At 45.6% G+C, this 18,111-nt stretch overlaps 1 protein-coding gene across 1 annotated transcript in view; it reads left to right on the top strand.

The window, feature by feature from the left end:
* The window catches only part of LOC102449495 (A.superbus venom factor 1-like), a 72,029-nt gene that overhangs the window by 52,787 nt on the left and 1,131 nt on the right, over positions 1-18,111 (top strand). Inside the window, exons 28-39 of the mRNA XM_025180411.2 lie at positions 832-982; positions 2,836-2,996; positions 3,386-3,544; positions 5,525-5,675; positions 9,429-9,480; positions 11,261-11,348; positions 13,356-13,445; positions 14,053-14,158; positions 15,047-15,136; positions 16,220-16,306; positions 17,160-17,243; positions 17,940-18,075. Of these exons, the coding sequence (XP_025036196.2) occupies positions 832-982; positions 2,836-2,996; positions 3,386-3,544; positions 5,525-5,675; positions 9,429-9,480; positions 11,261-11,348; positions 13,356-13,445; positions 14,053-14,158; positions 15,047-15,136; positions 16,220-16,306; positions 17,160-17,243; positions 17,940-18,075 (1,355 nt within the window). The remainder of the gene's footprint in view (positions 1-831; positions 983-2,835; positions 2,997-3,385; positions 3,545-5,524; positions 5,676-9,428; positions 9,481-11,260; positions 11,349-13,355; positions 13,446-14,052; positions 14,159-15,046; positions 15,137-16,219; positions 16,307-17,159; positions 17,244-17,939; positions 18,076-18,111) is intronic.

Genomic DNA, 18,111 nt, shown 5'->3' with positions numbered 1-18,111 from the left:
TTCTTCTCCTGTCCACACAGAAGAACTCAGGTTTCAAATGGGGCTGTGATGCCAAGTTCTGTCCCCTATTAAGATCTTGACAGAATAGGGAAGTTGAGAACTAGCATTTGTATCAAAAAGAAAGGAAAGGAAAAATAAGGCCATCTTCATTCATCAGAAAATAGTTTTTTCAAATTTTTTGGAGGAGTGGTATGGCAAAATTTCTTGCCAAAACTATGAGGAATGCAAACCCAGCTGTCAGACTAGAATAGTTTCAGTTTCCCACCCAGAAGCAGCAAATGGCAACCGCATACAGGACTCCAGAGTGTGGGGGCACTGTGGTAGGGCAATACCCAGGTAGGAGAACACCACGGTCTGGGAAGGACGTGGGTCCTAACACAGAGACGGAGAAGAATAGGTAACAGCAGGCATGACACCAACCAGAAGGGGGCACTCCCGCACCATAGAGCTGATTCTCTAAGTAGAATAGTGATAGAAATGTAGCCGTGTTAGTCTGGGGTAGCTGAAGCAAAATGCAGGACAATGTAGCACTTTAGTCTTTAAAGTGCTACATTGTCCTGCATTTTGCTGATTCTCTAAGTGATCAGTAGGAGGCCAGCGTGGTGGTGAGGCCTGCCAAGTTACACTTGTACATCTCAACAGAGCAGAATTTACATGATCAAACTAAGACAAACTAAACTAACATGGTGATGTTTTTCACATTGCAAACTAACACAGCTCTCCCTCTGAGACTTCTTAACATTGTTATGTGACTGGTGAAATGAATCAATAGAATCTCAGCCTAATCCAGCCACACCTTGAATTCTACCTTGTCTTTTTTTAACTTCCCAGAGGTTTCACAAGAGTATCCTTGTAGCTGGAGAATACTTGTCCTCGAGGTACAGCTCTCTGACAAGGCCCTACACTGTGGCTATAACATCCTATGCATTAGCACTGATGGGCAAACTGCCTGATGCAAAGGAGCTTATGGCAGCTTCAAAAGGTACAGTCTTGTGCTAATTCAGTAAGAGAGAGAAGTGGCCATGTTGGGATGGAATTCGAAAGTGAGCAACAAAAATGCTACAGGGGGGCAGTGAGACCGATACAAGTGAGGGACATGCTAAGTAGTCCCATTGAAGTCAGTGTTCTAGGGATGCTAATGGTTAACCAGTGAGGGCTGGAGCTGGGTCGGGAAGCTATTCCAGCCCCGTGGTGCCCACCATGAGTGGGGGGCACTCTAGTCTGGCCGGGATAGCCCCCAGCCATGGTGGATCTGGGTGCACTGTGGACAGGGGCACTCCAGCCCAGCCACAGCCTCCCTACCCACTCCCTGCATTTAATTGGTTAACCAGTTAAACATTATATTTAGCCACTTTACTAATTAAATAGGATTTTACATCTCTGGTTACTACCTTAGGCTATGTCTACACTGCACACTTGTTTCAAAATAATTCATGTTATTTCAATATTACAGAGTGTGAGTCTACACAGCAAGCTGTTATTTTGAAATTATTTCAAAATAACGGGCTTCTTACTCCAACTTCTGTAACCCTCATTTTATGAGGAGTAAGGGAAGTCGAAGGAAGAGTGTTTGTTCTTCCTTCAAGTTCCTGCTGTGTAGACAACAGCAAAAGTCAAATTAAGCTATTTTGACTTCAGCTACGCAGTTGACGTAGCCAAAGTTGCATATCTTAACTTGACTTTGTCCCGCGCTGTGGACGTACTCTTAGATACTTCCAAGGATAAATGAAACTATTCCCAAATGATAACTACATTAAGATGGAGTTAAAGGTTGAGAGTACATGTCAATACAATACTTTACAGAAAATTTGTAAATATATCCATATCTAGATGTACTAAGATATGGAAATGCATCGTTCGAGCACACACAAAACCTCTCTCTCTGCCCTGTAGTGATGCTATAAGGGGAAACGTTCTCTTTAAATATCAGTTTAATCTAAATGGGAACCACAAGCACTATATTGTCTTAATCATAATCATACTACAGGGCAGATTTCAGATTGTTTGGATTTCTGTTAGTTCTAAATTTCCTGAGTGACTGATGCAGTAATCTGTAATTTTTTAAATTCTTAATGATGTACACTGTGAACCTTCATACAATATTTTTGTCTCGGAATATATAGATAAATAGGCATGGATTTGTTACCATTTGTCAAGTTGCAAGCACGCGTCATCTCGAGGCAACACAGCCCACTGGCTAGCGTCAGTAGCAATAGCCCTCAGTTCAGGGCATCACAGCCTAATGGCAAGAGTCAGTAGTTTGGGGCAGCAGCCATGGTGGGGGGCCTAGATCCACCCTACTCCACCAGGCCCTGACCCAGAGCTCTGTCAGTGGCAGAGTGCTCTACCACTCACTCAGCAGGGAGTTCAACCGCAATACACTGAGGTCACTTTGGTGGGAGATCCCACCCATGCACACCCCTTGGGTCACTCCCTACCAAAGCTGGCATGGGGATACTCCACATAATCTCTGAGACCTCTGGTTCCTGTCACCCAGGCCTCAGTCTGGGGCACCCCTGGAGCTCTTGCAGCAGGTCCTTCTTCAGCATCCAGTCCAGACTGAGCGGAGCTGCTCCCTTTTACACTGTCCCTGCACTTGGAGCATGCCCAGTGTGACTGGGGAGGGGGGGGGGCAGGGCAGGACTTCCTCCTTCCACAGGGCATTAAGCCTCCTGACCTAGTGTGGGAAATGCCTTCCTTGTCACACCATTGCTTGTTGCTGGCAGGGTTTGTGGGAGTGTCTCGGAAGGTGGGATTTTTCATTCAGATCTGCTCAGCATGAACCGTTCTGTGTGTTTGGGGATTTCTCTAGTTCTATTTCTTTGCTGGTGTTAGATGGAAATCGTTGGGAGGAACAAGACAACTCCAACTTCAACACTGAGAGCACCTCATACGCTCTCCTAGCCTTGCTGCGTTTGAAGAGGTTTGATTTGGTTGGGCCCGTAGTCAGATGGCTGAAACAGCAGGCATACTATGTAGAGAGTTATGACTCTATAGTAAGTAGAAGTTTCCTCTACGTGTAAATTCCTCCTCCAAGTTGCATATATAAGATTTGCACAAAGATCTGCAAAGGAATGGGTTGGGGGACTCCTCATAACTTGAGCAATTTAAAATTAGATTGTATAGTGGGGCATGGAGCATACATAGTTAGAACAGTCCTCCAATAGTTTCGGAGATATACTCCACATTTTTTTCTTAAACTAAAGTCAAGATTGAAAAACTGAACATTTAGGTAAACTATGAGTTTACTTTAAACACCTTACAAGAATACTGTAGCTCTCCAAACCAAGCCTGAGCAGTGGAGGAAATTCAGAATAGTTTTTGGTTTTGAAGCCTTCCGATGTTCATTTCATGTAACCTTTTTATCATCTTTCTGGTTTTATAGGCTACCACGGTGATGTTGCAAGCTCTTGGGCAGTATCACATAGATGTGCCTCTCCATGAAGATCTAATGTTGGATGTGTCTTTTCTCCTACCTAGACGTGCTAAAAAGCTCACATACAGAATTGCTTATACAAATGCCCATTTGACCAGAAAAGTTGAGGTACCGTACATCTCTGAGTGATTCAGGAAACATACAAATTCTGTTATGTCTGTTGTAGAGAAGGAAGACCCAATGAGAAATTCAAATCTGAACTTGTCTGTGCAGTTTGGGTCCTGTAGCCAAAACTAGAAAGGGCCTTTTCCTATTCCCGGGACTGATGTGGTCCAATATGGAGAACAGTTCTCAAACGACTGGGCCTGAGAGATGTCATTGGGTGAAGGGTGCGATTTCTGTGCTTGTGATCAGAAATCCCAGAAACTCATTAAAGGTGGCACAAATCTCACCTGCCAAGATGATCTTTTGAGAGTTCTCTGCCATTTGGGTTGAAATCTCGTTGAACCATTCACAGGGGTTTGGTGCTAACAAAGGTAAACTCACACTTCAACTTGGCACAGTTTCAGACCATATTTCTAGTCCAGATCCGGCTCTCAGCACCATTCCCTCATCTCCTCTCTGCTCTCTTGAGGTTTCCATAAGTGCTTTGGGTTAGTCATGATGACTAGTTACAGCAGGCCAATCAGGAGGCTTCCAGGCTCCTGGGAGTCAGACTAATCAGAACACCTGGGGACCCATTAAGAACTAGTTGAGACGGGTTTAAAAAGCCTTCCCTGCTGTTTTCTCAGTGTGTGAGGAAGGTGCTTATAAGAGTGTGGTGGAGAGGCTGGGAGAAGAAAATGCAAGCGGGTACCAGGAGGAAGAACCTCTGGTAAGGAAGGTGCTGGGGAAGGCCGTGGGGAAGTGGCCCAGGGATTCGTAGCTGTCATGCAGCTGTTACAAAAACACAATAGACATCTGCTGTTACAGACACTCTGGGCTGGAACTCAAAGTAAAGAGCAGGCCCGGCCTGTCCCCCTCCTCCCAGCTCCTCGTTTCAATAATAGAAAGAGACTGACTTTGGTACAAGGGCTTTTCCTACCATGTACCACTGTGAGGGGCCACAAAGACTATGAAGTTTGGTTTCCCTCTTTTCCCCATGCTGGCCAATGATAAGAGTAGCTTGACAAACAGCCAACTGGTATCTAAATTGAGGGCTGCTGGTGAGCCTCTGAGGCAAGTAATCTGCCTGAAAGCACTGGAGCCACCAAGCAGGGGCAGCCCGTGAGCCTAGGCAAGTTAGGCAGCTGCCTAGGGTGCCACTGGACCGGGCGCCCGATGATGACATCACGGCCATTGACGGCCATGCAGGCAGGGGCACCAATTGTGCTGCCCCACCTACGACACCAGCTGCTGCAGCTGGCCTCGGGCCGCTCCTGTCACCAAGGTTAAGTAGGAACTTTGTCACGTCCATTAAGCCTTAATATTAATACATTTAGCACTTACAAAGTCGTTTGTCAAATGCCATAGAAATGACTGATTTGGAACAAAGTTGAAGCACATTAAGAAGGTAATGTCTGCGTGGAAGTTTGCACTGTAGGGCTACAACTAGACTGCATCCCTCTGTCAACAGAGGGATGCAAATCAAGCATACTGAAATTGCTAATGAAGCAGGGATTTAAATATCCCACGCTTTATTAGCATAAACATGGCCATCTCTTTTTTTCAAAACAACCAGCAGTCTAGAAGTGGATGTGTTGAAAATAAACCCTTTTTCGAAAGATCCTGTAAACCTCATTTTTTAGGAATACAGGCTCTTTCGAAAAAAGGGTTCATTTTCAACAGATCTGCATCTAGACTGCCTTTTTTTTAGAAAAAACTCCATTTCGGTAAAAAGCTGTGTCCATATTTATGCAAATGAAGCACAGGATATTTAAATCCCTGCTTCATTAGCAATTGCAACATGCTTGATTTGCATCCCTCTGTCAACAGAGAGGTGTAGTCTAGATACACCCTAGATGTTCTGGATACAGAGGAAATAAAAAAATGCCCATGCTGGGAGTCTGGCACCTTTCACAGGCATTAACTCCTAACTGCATTCGTCTTACTTAAAATGATGAAATATGTGTAAGGAATCCGTCACATCTAAGTGTATGTTCTTTACAGACCAAATTCAATGAAAACTTCACCATCACAGCAGAAGGCTACGGACAAGTGACATTAACTGCGGTGACTGATTATAATGCAAGGATACGGGAGGACGAATCCCAGTGTAAGACATTTGACTTGAGCGTGTCTGTCCAGGAAGCCCAAGGTGGTAAGTCACTCTTCTGTCACGTCTGCCTTGAATGGCTAGTTTAAGTTTTCTGTAACTGTTCATCCCTGAATGCCACGCTACATTCTGATCAGTTACACTAGTTTAATCTGAAGTAACTCCATAGAGTGCAGTGGATTTATATCAGTGTAATAGAGCAGAATTTGGCCTGATGGTTCAGTAAATCACACTCCTCACTTGATAAGAGAAAGCATGGTGGAGAGTCTGGGAGAAGAAAGTGCAAGCAGGTACCACCAAACTTTTGTGAAATTTCAAATACAGGATGAACCTCTCTAATCTGCATCTCTGCAGTCTGGCAATTTCTATGGCCCAGCATCAGTGGGGACCCCGTGGGGTTGCAATACTCATGGGGGAAAATTAGCACTGCAGAACCATGGATAATGCTGGATCAGAGAGTGGGTCTGGTGGCTGGGAGCAGAGCCCCAAGGCCAGGGGGCCGGTGACTGGGGTCGGAGCTCATTGACAGGGGTCACAAGAAGAGCCCAGCGGTTGGGATTGGGGTCCAGGAGCACAGGCTGGAGGTGGAGCTCAGTGGCCAGAAGCTGGCAGCAGAGGGGCTATCATTGACCTCCCGTGGTCTAGCAAGTGCCCTGGTTCGGGACTGCTCATGTCCCGAAGGTACCGCACCAGAGAGGTCCAACCTGTATTCACATTCCCAGATCAGGAGCAAAATAGAAGAGTGGCCTTGAAAATTAGCAGACAGTAAATATGCATTGTTTAATGCACTGAAACGAAAAACAGGACTGTGTAGCACCAGACTAACACGGCTACATTTCTACCACCATTTAATGCACTGGTTATTGTTCACACACCTATATGGTGATTCAATTAACAAATAAAGATACAGGCACATATTTTCTCAGAAATACTGAGTTCTAATGTATGGGAGTAGTTCACTTTTAAGGTGGGGAGTGTGAGCCGTAGAGACATTCTGCTCTCAGTTACCCCATGTAAATCCCTTATCTTCCACAGAGTTACTTCAGATTTAAACCCTGGGGCTGTGTCTACACTGGCCCCTTCTTCGGAATAGCCATGCTAATTTAGAACTTTGGAATAGGGAAATGCGCGGGGGATTTAAATATCCCCCGCGGGATTTAAATAAACATGGCCACCGCTTTTTTTCCGGCTTGGGGAAAAGCCGGAAAAGAGTGTCCAGACTGGCGCGATCCTCCGGAATAAAGCCCTATTCCGGAGGATCTCTTATTCCTACTTTCAAGTAGGAAACTTTCAAGCAGGAATAAGAGATCCTCCGGAATAGGGCTTTATTCCAGAGGATCGCGCCAGTCTGGACGCTCTTTTCCGGCTTTTCCCCAAGCCGGAAAAAAAGCGGCGGCCATGTTTATTTAAATCCCGCGGGGGATATTTAAATCCCCCACGCATTTCCCTATTCCAAAGTTCTAAATTAGCATGGCTATTCCGAAGAAGGGGCCAGTGTAGACGTAGCCTGAATGTCAGTCCCAGATGTCCTGATCAGCAGCATTTACAAGCTTAGGCTCCAATCCTGCGGTGACTTATGTACAGGCAGTCCCCGGGTTACGTACAAGATAGGGACTGTAGGTTTGTTCTTAAGTTGAATCTGTATGTAAGTCGGAACTGGCGTCCAGATTCAGACACTGCTGAAACTGACCGCCAGTTCTGACTTACATACAGAATCAACTTAAGAACCCCAGGCGTCCCCAAGTCAGCTGCTGCTGAAACTGATCAGCAGCTGATTCCAGGAAGCCCTGGGCAGAGCAACTCTGCCTCGGGCTTCCTGTAGTCAGCGCTGGTCAGTTTCAGCAGAAGCTGACTTGGGGACGCCTGGGGCAGAGCAGCTGGGGTGCTACTGGACCAACCCAGCAGCACCCCATCTGCTCTGCCCCAGACGTCCTGATTCAGCCGCTGCTGAAACTGACCAGCAGCGGCTGAATCAGGACCTGGGGCAGAGCAGCTGGGGTGCTGCCGGGTTGGTCCAGTAGTGCCCACGGGCGCTGCAGGACCAATCGGCAGCGCCCCAGCTGCTCTGCCCCAGAGTCCAAAACAAAAGCCTGGTCTGCTGGGGGGGGGGGAGCACACTAGCTGCGCCCCCCCCCCAGCAGACCAGGGACACGGGGAGCAGAGCCGCAGCGGCAGCGGGGTGCCGCGCCTCTGAGGCTTTGCTCTGGCAAAGCCTCAGAGGCGAGGGACCCCGCCACGGCTGCGGCTTCAGTCTGGGTGCCTGTGGTCTGCTGGGGACCGTCGCCAGCAGACCACAGGCACCCAGACTGGAGCGGCAGCAGCGGCGGTTCCCCGCGCCTCTGAGGCTTTGCTCTGGCAAAGCCTCAGAGGCGCGGGACCCCCCGCGGCTGCGGCTTCAGTCCCGGTGCCTGTGGTCTGCTGGGGACCGTCCCCAGCAGACCACAGGCACCGGGTCTCAAGGGGCAGCAGCAGCGGTTCCCGCGCTTCTGAGGCTTTGCTCTGGCAAAGCCTCAGAAGCGCGGGAACCCGCCCGGTGCCCCTGGTCTGCTGGAGACGGTCTCCAGCAGACCAGGGGCACCGGAGCAGCTTACGAACGGGGCTTTCTCGCCCCGACTTCCGGGGCGAGAAAGCTCCGTTCGTAAGTGCGGATCCGACGTAAGTCGGATCCGCGTAAGTCGGGGACTGCCTGTATGTCCTTCACTTCTCATGCTTATTTCAGTTTAAGTAAAACAGACAAATTCAAACATAAAAGCCTCTTAGTGAAAACCTGCTAAATGGCTAAGTGACAATAGTGCAAAACTCCAAAACAGAAAGCCTTGAAGAAAGGAAATGTTAGGTACCTACACACAATGTTCGCTCTCATCTTTTCCACCCATGTGCAGAATACATGTTTATGTGCACTGAGGCACGTATGGATGTAAACCACTAGGAGAAACATAAATGTAACTGTGGGTGCTCTGCTAATCAGCTGGGTGGCATTAGAATCCTTCCTAAGTGACTGCACAAGTGCACAGCTTTCAGGGAACACTGCCTACACACATCACCTTCTCCCACCGACATACCCCCAAGCACACAGCGTTCATTCCCCTAACAAATCATGCCTTTTTTAAATTAAAGCAAAAAAATAGTCCCCTTAGCTGGGCTGTACAGTGAGTCATTATGAAAAAATAGTACTTAAAATCATTGTGATCTAATTTGGGACTAGAAATGCAATTAACCATAGAAACCACGAGCAGTCCTGTGGCACCTAAGAGATTAACATGTATCATGAGCTGTCATCAGCTGCAACTCACTTGTCAGATGCATGAAGTGAAAGACAAAGGAGACAGATAATAGGGATGCAGACTCCAGTTCATCAGATGAAGTGGGTTTTACTCATGAAAGCGCATTCTGGAGTAAAGCTGTTAGCCTCTGAGTTGTCCCAGCATTCCTCCTTGGTTTTTTTAGAGGTGGGAGTGTTACATCTGAACTAATTCAATCTGGGAGGATGTGGATAAGAAGATGAGAATATCTACCTGAAGGAACAATGGTCAGGATCCCTACAATTATAATACCATGAAATTTCAGATTTAAATAGCTGAAATAATGAAACTAATGATTTTTAAATTCCCATGACTATGAAATTAACTGAAATGGGCCATGAATTTGATAGGGCCCTACACATAGGCCTCTGAAGGATTTTTTTCCATGCTAGGATATGTTTGATTACTGAACCATGTTGCTGAGTTTAGAAAACAATATCGATGTATGTTAAATGAAACAAACGCAAAAAATTATTCTTTTCTGAAATATTTCTAGCTAAGAAGGCAGATGGAACTCTGCACTCCATCGGCTTTGAAATCTGCACAAGGTGAGAACATCTCCCAATACTGACCATGCTGTGTTGCCCTAGGAGAGAGAGAGTGTCTGTCAGTTCCCTGTGGCTCCATTCTGACACTAAAAACTAGGGACTATATTGTCAAAAGCAGCCTTCAACTGAGGGTGCTTATGATTTTCAGTGCCAAATCGAAGATACCTTAGGCATCTCTGAGAACATGCAGATCTCTTTGATTTAGCACCTCTGAAAATCTGGCCCAAGATGTCTCAAGTCAGGAACACAACCCCTGTGGCATTTCCCTCTTCCTCTGGAATTTCCTTCTCCCTGGTAACAATCCCTGATGTGGCTGAGTCCATCCCAGGGACTGTTAGCAGGGAGAAGGACTCTTATGCTGAAATTCCAGAGAAGGAGGGAACTGCCACAGAGGTTGTGAAGGGGGCGGGAGATTGTCTCTCAGGGTACGTCTAAACTACATGGCTCCGTCGATGTATCCATGTAGATTTGTTTGTTTGGCAAAGGGAAATGAAGACGTGATTTAAATCCGGTAAACCTCATCCTACGAGACATAACGGGGAGGTCGATAAAGGGTTTTCAGGTCAGCGCGGGAGCGTCCAGACTAGCGCGCTGAGCCAACAAACAGCTGATCAGCTGTTTGTCGGCTCAGCGCGGCAGCCATGTAAATTTAAATGAAGCTACGATTATTTAAATCGTGGCTTCATTTCCCTTTGCCGATCAGACTAATCGACATGGCTCCATTGATGGAGCCATGTAGTTTAGACACACCCTCAGAGGCTGCATCTAGACAGAAAGTTTTTTCCAGAAGAAATCTTCTGGAAAAGCTTATTTCAACAGCAAAGGCACAACAAAAAAGCGATGTGCTTTTTTGAAAGATAGCATCCACATTTATTGAATGCTATTTCTCATTTAAGTTGTGATTAGTCTGGGTGGAGTGGCCACCAGGGCACCTGTTATTTCCTATTCTTTCGAAAGAATTCCCTCTTCTGTGTCCACACACGCCTTTTTCCGAAAAGGGCTTCTTCCTCGTAGAATGAGGTTTACTGCCATCAGAAAAAAACCTCTGTTCTTTTGACTTTCTGTCAAAAGAACTCAATAGCAGTGTGGATGCAAGTATTGTTTTTCCAGAGAAATGGCTGTTTTTCCAGAAAAACACTGCAGTATAGACGCACCCTGATTCTCCTCCTGTTGAACTGACAATTTGCAACAAGGGGGAGGGGAAGGGGAGCCAACTGTGACCCTGAGTTATTTCCCAGTTTCAGTGAGACTGTCCAAAGTGTGATACGTCCAGGAGGGGCATAGGAACAGCAGGGGTCAGGTCCAACCCCAGCAGGCACAGAGATGTGTGGTCACATGTCATCTTAAGACAAATCACTGCTTAGACTTAAAGGACAAAAGAGGCTGTTTACAGGTGATCACCCCAACATTGAGGGAAACACCTTTGATGGTTTTCATTTGCACATTTAAAACCATAAAACATTCTATACTCCATATGTCTAACTTTACATACAAGAATGATGCATACACCAAAACAAAAGATGATCCAGCAGTTTGTGACATTACAGTTGATAAGTTACATGAGGTATTTGGTCCAGAGCATCTTCAAGTTATGCATATTTTTATCCATAAGTCAATTTCATAAAGCAGGGGGGTGGAGGTGAAACTGTCACCAGGGCCAGCCCGAGCCATTTGTGCGCCCTGGGTTCCATAGGAAACCAACTTCCAAGTAGGAAAACCAACTTCTAAGCAATTAATTCTGGTTCAAAACTTAAACGACTATCTCTCTCTTCCCTGCTAGGTTCCTTGGTGCAGTTAATGCCACTATGTCCGTTCTTCGTGTCTCCATGCTCAAGGGTTTCTTACCAGACACAGAGGATCTTACAAGAGTACGTTATCATTCAGGAACTGGAGATGTAATAAATGACCCAGAGGTTCCTTAGAACCATCACTGAGTGTTTGAGTAGAAAGTAAAACACAGCATATGATCAGTAAGGCCCAAGCAAAACAGAAACAGAGATTTCATTCAGGGGAAACAGCAGAACTAGTGACCCTTGAAATTAGGGGAAAGGCCCATTCTGTACACATGAGGTTAGAGTTGTAGGTAAATTAGATGCCTCAAAGAATTGGTAAAGGGGAAGGCCTTTCAGCTTTAGGAAACTAAAACCTTTTGTCCAATAATTGGAAGTCGTGTTTATCAGTCACCTTTCCAGTGACCTGTGTGCATTGAGTCTGGTGGGTTTCAGTGAACAAACATCCTCATCGCGGTACCCATCCTCACAACAGGTGTGCTGGCTGACAGTTTCAGCAGAGAGGTCAAGGTATATAAATGGGCCGTGGAGCCTAACACAACAATTGGTGTGTGCCCACAAATGGTATTTGCACCTGGAAAAGTATGGCTGTAAAATGAAAGGTGAAATGAAAGCTGCAGTGAAAATGAGGCCCAGGATGGATTGCTGCAGGGGATCCCTTACCCAGAACAGACTGAGGTTTTACTATAGGTGGGGTTGGTAGTGACCTATCTTTAAGCTCTCTGGACACTTCTCATTATAAGACCTTGTTTTCAATTGCTTGTAATTCAGCCAAACAATGGCACTGATTATTTATTTGCTGGGTCTCGGCCTCAATTTGATTTAAAAACAATCCAGCAAAAATATTCAGCCATTTCTGAGAATGAGGCTAGGAGAACATACATTGTTTTCCCTATTGTAATGCGTTCTGGTAGTGGTTTTTATTTGAACTGCTCTGGTTCCCCTGTTCTTTGGAATAGGGACAGCAATAGGGAAATGTGGCAGACATGGCCTGTGTGTTCCAGAGATGGCTTACGTGACAGATGAAGCAGTGGCCCTATAGGTAACAGCCTCTTTTTCTATACAACCCTGAGTCATGCTCAAAGCAGGTCTAGCCTAGGCACTAAACAAGGTAGGGGGTCTTCTGAGAAAAGTACAATGTGAACAAATTAAAGAATGGATCGTAATGTATACACTCAAGGGGGCTGAAGTAAGACTGTACACACTTCCTAAATGAACACTGGTGTTTCCTGACTTTTGAGTGCTTGGCTTTGCAACCTTAATGATCTTCTGCTAAGGGTGTTTACTGTGTGTAACTAAACAAGCAAGCTCCGGTCATCTGAAAAAGTGTCCACGAAAGCTCATGATACCATCTATATGTTTTGTTAGTCTTTAAAGCGCAACCAGACTAGTTGTTGTTTTATAAGTTTTTCCTGTTACAGACTAACTCAGCTACCCCTTTAAAGCCCAGATACATTTCACACTGACGCTACGTCTACACTGTTTCCCTCTTGCGGAAGAGGAAATGCAAATGGAGCGCTCATTAGCATATGTCGCACTCTCATTTGTGTATTCTCTTCCAATCCTTTTTGCAGAAGAGGTTTTTGTGCAAAAAACCGCACTGTAGATGGGGCTGTTTTGTACAAAAAAAACCTTTTGCAAAAGAACCCTTATTCCTCATTATTTTGTGCAAGAACCCTTATTCCCCATATGTTGAGGAATAAGGGTTCTTGCGCAAAAGGGTTTTTTTGCACAAAACAGCCCCGTCTGCTCCTAAACTACTTTTTAAAATGTACTAGGCACCTATCTGCAGTTTGAGGCACTCAAATATGCTTGAAAATATGGCCCTGAGTGCCTAATCCTCTTAGGCTGTTCTGAAAATCCAACCACAGTGTCGTAGTTGTAATGAATTGATGCCAAGATTAATGAGGAGTATTTAACTTGAGCCATCAATGCTAATCACTATTACTTATGCGAAAACAGAAATTCCATCAGTCGTGAATTAATAAAAGGCTCTTAGCCCCTGTGAAGATCTGGTGCTGGGCAACATGATCACATGCAGGTATCTTTTTTCCATTTTCTTTTTTATTGTCTTCTTTTGTTTAGCTTTCCCAAGGGGTCGATAGATACGTTTCCTGGTATGAAATTGACACAACCCTGTCAGACCAAGTCAGCCTCATTATCTACCTGGACACGGTAAAGGGATTTCTCTGATTCTTTGTTAATTTCATGAAGTTCAAGGCATCCCCGCTATACTTCGCCCTGGTAGACATCCGTTCTGCACTAAAGTCGTTGACACTTGTTGGAACTGATGCGTTATAAGCCCTCCCATTCCCCACTCATAGGTCACACACAAAGAAAACCCCAGTTTGCACAAATGGAAGTCAGCCACAGGAAAAAAAATCCCACTTTAAGTTGTTTCACTATATATCCAAGTTTTTTGGAACTTATCTTGGACTTACAGTGAGGACGGCTTGTACTGCTACAAGCTCTCGCTGAGTCAAATGCTGCTCCTTGAAGGCTTCTCAGCTGTTAACAATGGTATTTCCTGGGTGTATCCAGTGGCAGATTTTGGATGCTCTAGCCCAGATTTAACTCTGCCAGGAGAACATGTCACTCCCATGAACTTCAACATAAAATCACAGCCCCATACATCAGAGGAGTTTCATCCTGAGTGGCGACTATTTTTACCACTAGCTTTTTTCTATGGCTGCCAATTGCCACCTCCCTCTCAAACTCATTCTCTCTTCTTACCACTTTCCTTCTGTCTAAATTGTCCTTTTCCCCGTTTCTTCCCATCCAGGTTTCTCATGTGGAGTCAAGTTGCTTGAGATTTAAAGCTCACCAATTTTTAGAAGTCGGTCTGGTTAAGCCTCTATCTGTCACAGTCTATGAGTATTACGCTACAGGTAACATAGATGACTGCTCCTTTTATGGCACAGTGGGCCAAATTCTGATTTTTCTTACAGTGGTGTAAACCTGGATTCTATCCATTAACTTATGTAAAGTGACTTATGTAAAGCAGAATTGGGATATTATTTATTACATTTTATATGATTCTTTTATCTAATGGCTTTACACCCCCTATTGAGCATTATTATCCCCATTTTACAGATGAGTCAACTGAGGCTCAGAGAGGCTACACACCTACTGGCATGGTTGGGAATAGCATCCACGGGTCCTGACTCTCAGTCCCCTCTTCTAGTGCTAGTCCACACAAGGAGATATGCTCACATTTTCTGTCTAGTACTAATAATCCCATGAAAAGGCAAATAAAATAATGGGGGAATCCTTAAACTCATCCCCTGGCAATAATTTTCCTACCAAATTTATGACCCCCAAGGGGAGTTTGTTGTCAGAAGACAAGTAACGTGATAGCGAGAGTCTCCCTCAAAATGTCCCATTTCTGACAGGTGCTTTAATATTTTTGACAAGTAGGTCACCCTCACTACTTCTCTCTTCCTCCAACCACTTTCCCTCCCTGCCTCACACAACTCTCTGCTGTTTTACAGTGGCAGCAAGTATCCCAGCAAAATCCAGAAAATAAAAAAGCCAAAGTATCATCTGTGTATTAAATAGGGTCTTGGTCTGTGTGCTAGGATGGGCCATCCCCTCATCTCCTGTATAGAGAAGATGGAAATCTCTCTCACTGCATTAGGGCCAGACCTTCAAGTCTTTTCTTGCTCTTTATTTGAGCAAAACCCTCATTGATCTCAGGGACTTTTACCTGAGTAATTCACCAACTGCTTGTCAGTCTGTATGTCGAGGAATGATCTGTAGCTCTGCTCTTTCTGCAGATGCCCGCTGCACAAAGTTCTACCAGCTGCCTAAACAGAGCAGCCTCCTCAGCAGCTTCTCCCACAAGGAGGTTCATCAATGCAGTGAAGGTAAAGAGCTCTCCCATCTCCTCACACCGCAGCAATATGGGCAGAGGCACAGGAATCTGGCCTGGGCCCAGCTGTTCTGGTGAAGATGCTCTCCAGTAATTATGATTCATCAGTGGAAATGTAGGAGCATTTTTTGATCACTGGGGTTGACAATTTGTTATGACGTGATGGTTGCTTGCCTGCAGGTTTCCAACCAACGCTTGTCTACATGAGTAATTCTTAGGGAAGTTAGTGCAAAAGAGCTATCAGGAATTTAGATCGGGTCTAACTAGGGGAGATCAACCTAAAACATGCAACTCCATTTAAGAATAGTGTAGCTGGAGTTGATGTACCTTGGGTCGAATTTCTGCAGCATTCCCACTATGGGAGGTCAGCAAGAGAAACACCCTTTGACTTCCCTTATTCTTTGCAACTGGGTGGAGTACCAAGGTTGACGGGGCACTGTCAGTGTTTGATTTTGCAGGTCCTTACTAGACCCACTAAATTGAACCCCGGAAGATCGGTTTCAGGGGCATTGATCTCCAGGTTAATGGAGATGAGCCCTAAAAGTGCAGTAGCGATTTCACACTGATTCCTGCTGTGGGTGCTCTTATAAGAACATCTGTGTGGTTTATTCGTGGGAAACAAGTTTCCGCATAGGGAACTAGTGCAAATAACTTGTGGTTTAAATACGCACCATTGCTCTTTCACACCAACTCCTTGGATTCCTTGTGTACACAAGCCCTTATTTGAAACTTGCTGGTAAACCACCATCGTACAGTCACAGTCTGGGCGAGGATTTTACCAAAGATCACCCCATTGATTCCCTGTGGGGACCAACCCTACCTGTCAGTCGAATTCCACATTATAAATGTTCCCACCCCCTCACTGGCAGGTTGGTTCAGCAAAGGCCAGTGATTGAGAGGCCAAGCCCAGGGCACCCTCTTCTTACTCCCAGATAGAGCCCTTCTAGAAGAGGATGGACAGTCCTGGCAATGGTGCACGTGTCCAGCGACTTTGCCACGGTGCTGTTTGTGCTTCATGTGTCCTTGGGGCTATATAGTGGCCAGCGCCTCGACTCAGGAATGTCTTCCTCCCCCACAGAAAACTGCTCCAAGCAGGGCCAGCTGAATGGCTCAGTCACTCAGGAGATGCGGTTACAGGAGGCCTGTAAACCTGGAGTGGATTACGGTAAATCTGTGATTTAGGCCTGTTGAGTATTTTACAGGAGAGCAGACGCACAGGGCAGATTTAGATCCCCATGAAAACTCTTAATTTACGGCATTCTTATCAGTGTCATTAGAGCTCGTTCCTGTCGGTGTCATTAGGGTTCAGGAGATTTTGAGCCCCAGTTAGAGGAATGATATAAATATCTTTTGATGAGCTATTCCCATCAGATCTCATGTGCCCCAGGAGAAGATCTAGAAGATAGGTCTCTCCCAGTGTTGGGATCTAGCCCAGAACCAAAACAGTTTAGACCTATGATTCTGTGACTTGGGATTCCAACTCAGCTTCCCACACAGAAAAATTCTGAGAGGGTCAGGTCTACGTTTCTGGTTTTGATCCATGAAGAGTTCTCCAGGAATTGGCTTTGAGTGGAGTGCGAGCCTCAAAATGAGCATTGCATGTGAAAACAGATAGTCTTTGTAGGCCACGGTAACAGGGGTACACTCACCTCTCACAAGCGCCCCCGGGCCAGTGTACCCCTTCATGTTTTATGTCCATCTGCAGAATGACTTTTATGATGTGCCCCAATATGGGGGTGATGTATCACATAAAAGTCATTCTACTCATGGACAGTATGTGGCAGGCAGCCTCCTCTTGCACCCCAGTCCGTTCCAGTGGCTTACCCTGTTGAGCAGTGTTGGGCCCACAGGAGAAGAGAGAAGAGCTGGTACTTCTCTTGAGAAATGTAAGCAATAGAGTCAAAGCCTTTTACCTTCCGTTACTGTCAGTCCCTTTGCCTCTCGGTCAGCTGGCCCCATGCCAAATTCTCAGCAGATAAGTGCCGCACACGTAAGTAATGTAATTTGTTTTCATTTAGTGTATAAAGCCAGGCTCATTAAAATTGAAGAATCAAGCAGTTATGACAAGTACACAATGGAAATTTTGGAAACCATTAAAGCAGGTAAGAGCGTTACCTTTGGATGGAAAAAAAACAACCTGTTCCCAAAATTATGAGCATTCTTTTTAAACGGCCATAGTTGAAAGCTGTTAGCTTAAGGCTCCAGGGGATAAGATAAAGATCATCCAGTCTCTTGCGTCCGGGCATTACTGCTCTCCATAACGTAACAAATCCAAAGGAAACTTCCCCCATGCAGCACAGCACTGAGAGCTGGAGCTAGACCAGTGTTTCCCAATTGGTGCTCCGTGGAACCCCGGGGTTCTGCGAAGTGAAAGCAAGGGTTCCGTGAGAACGCGGCATTGCCCCACCCCCTCTTAAAGAGACAAAGTATTTTGCAGGTTTTTTTGCTCAACCAATTCTGGCTGGGCTTTTTTTGTTTTGGTTTGGTTTTTTTGCTTGCCAAATTTTACCCTGGGAACCCTAGGGGTTCCTTGAAATTATTTTAAGCTGAAAAGGGTTCTGTGGCCAAATAAAATTGGGAAACACTGAGCTAGAGTCTTCAATGAGAGGATCACTTGTTTACTCTTCTAGGGCTAAATGTGACCCCATGTCTCTATACTGCAGCTGCAGAAAAACATCTGAGATTCTTCTTTTTCCTATTCCTCTCATCTCTCTCCCCTGCACTTGGTGTATGCCCCCGACACCCCACCTCTCTCCAGCTCACTTCTCTGATGTGCAGCTTCTTTCCTTTTTCCCCAGGAACTGATGAAAATCCAGAAGGAAAAACACGCGTGTTCATCAGCCATGCAAACTGCAGGCAGGTTCTGAAACAAGAACTTAACAACGACTATTTAATCTGGGGCCTCTCCAGTGATTTATGGACCTCTGGAGCCAAGTGAGTAATCCCTTCACATGGGCCTTGAATTTCAGC

This window comes from Pelodiscus sinensis, chromosome 19 (assembly GCF_049634645.1).
Source record: "Pelodiscus sinensis isolate JC-2024 chromosome 19, ASM4963464v1, whole genome shotgun sequence".
Lineage (NCBI taxonomy): Eukaryota > Metazoa > Chordata > Testudines > Trionychidae > Pelodiscus > Pelodiscus sinensis.
Note: the sequence above shows the minus strand (reverse complement) of the source record. Positions and strands in the feature narration are given on the sequence as shown.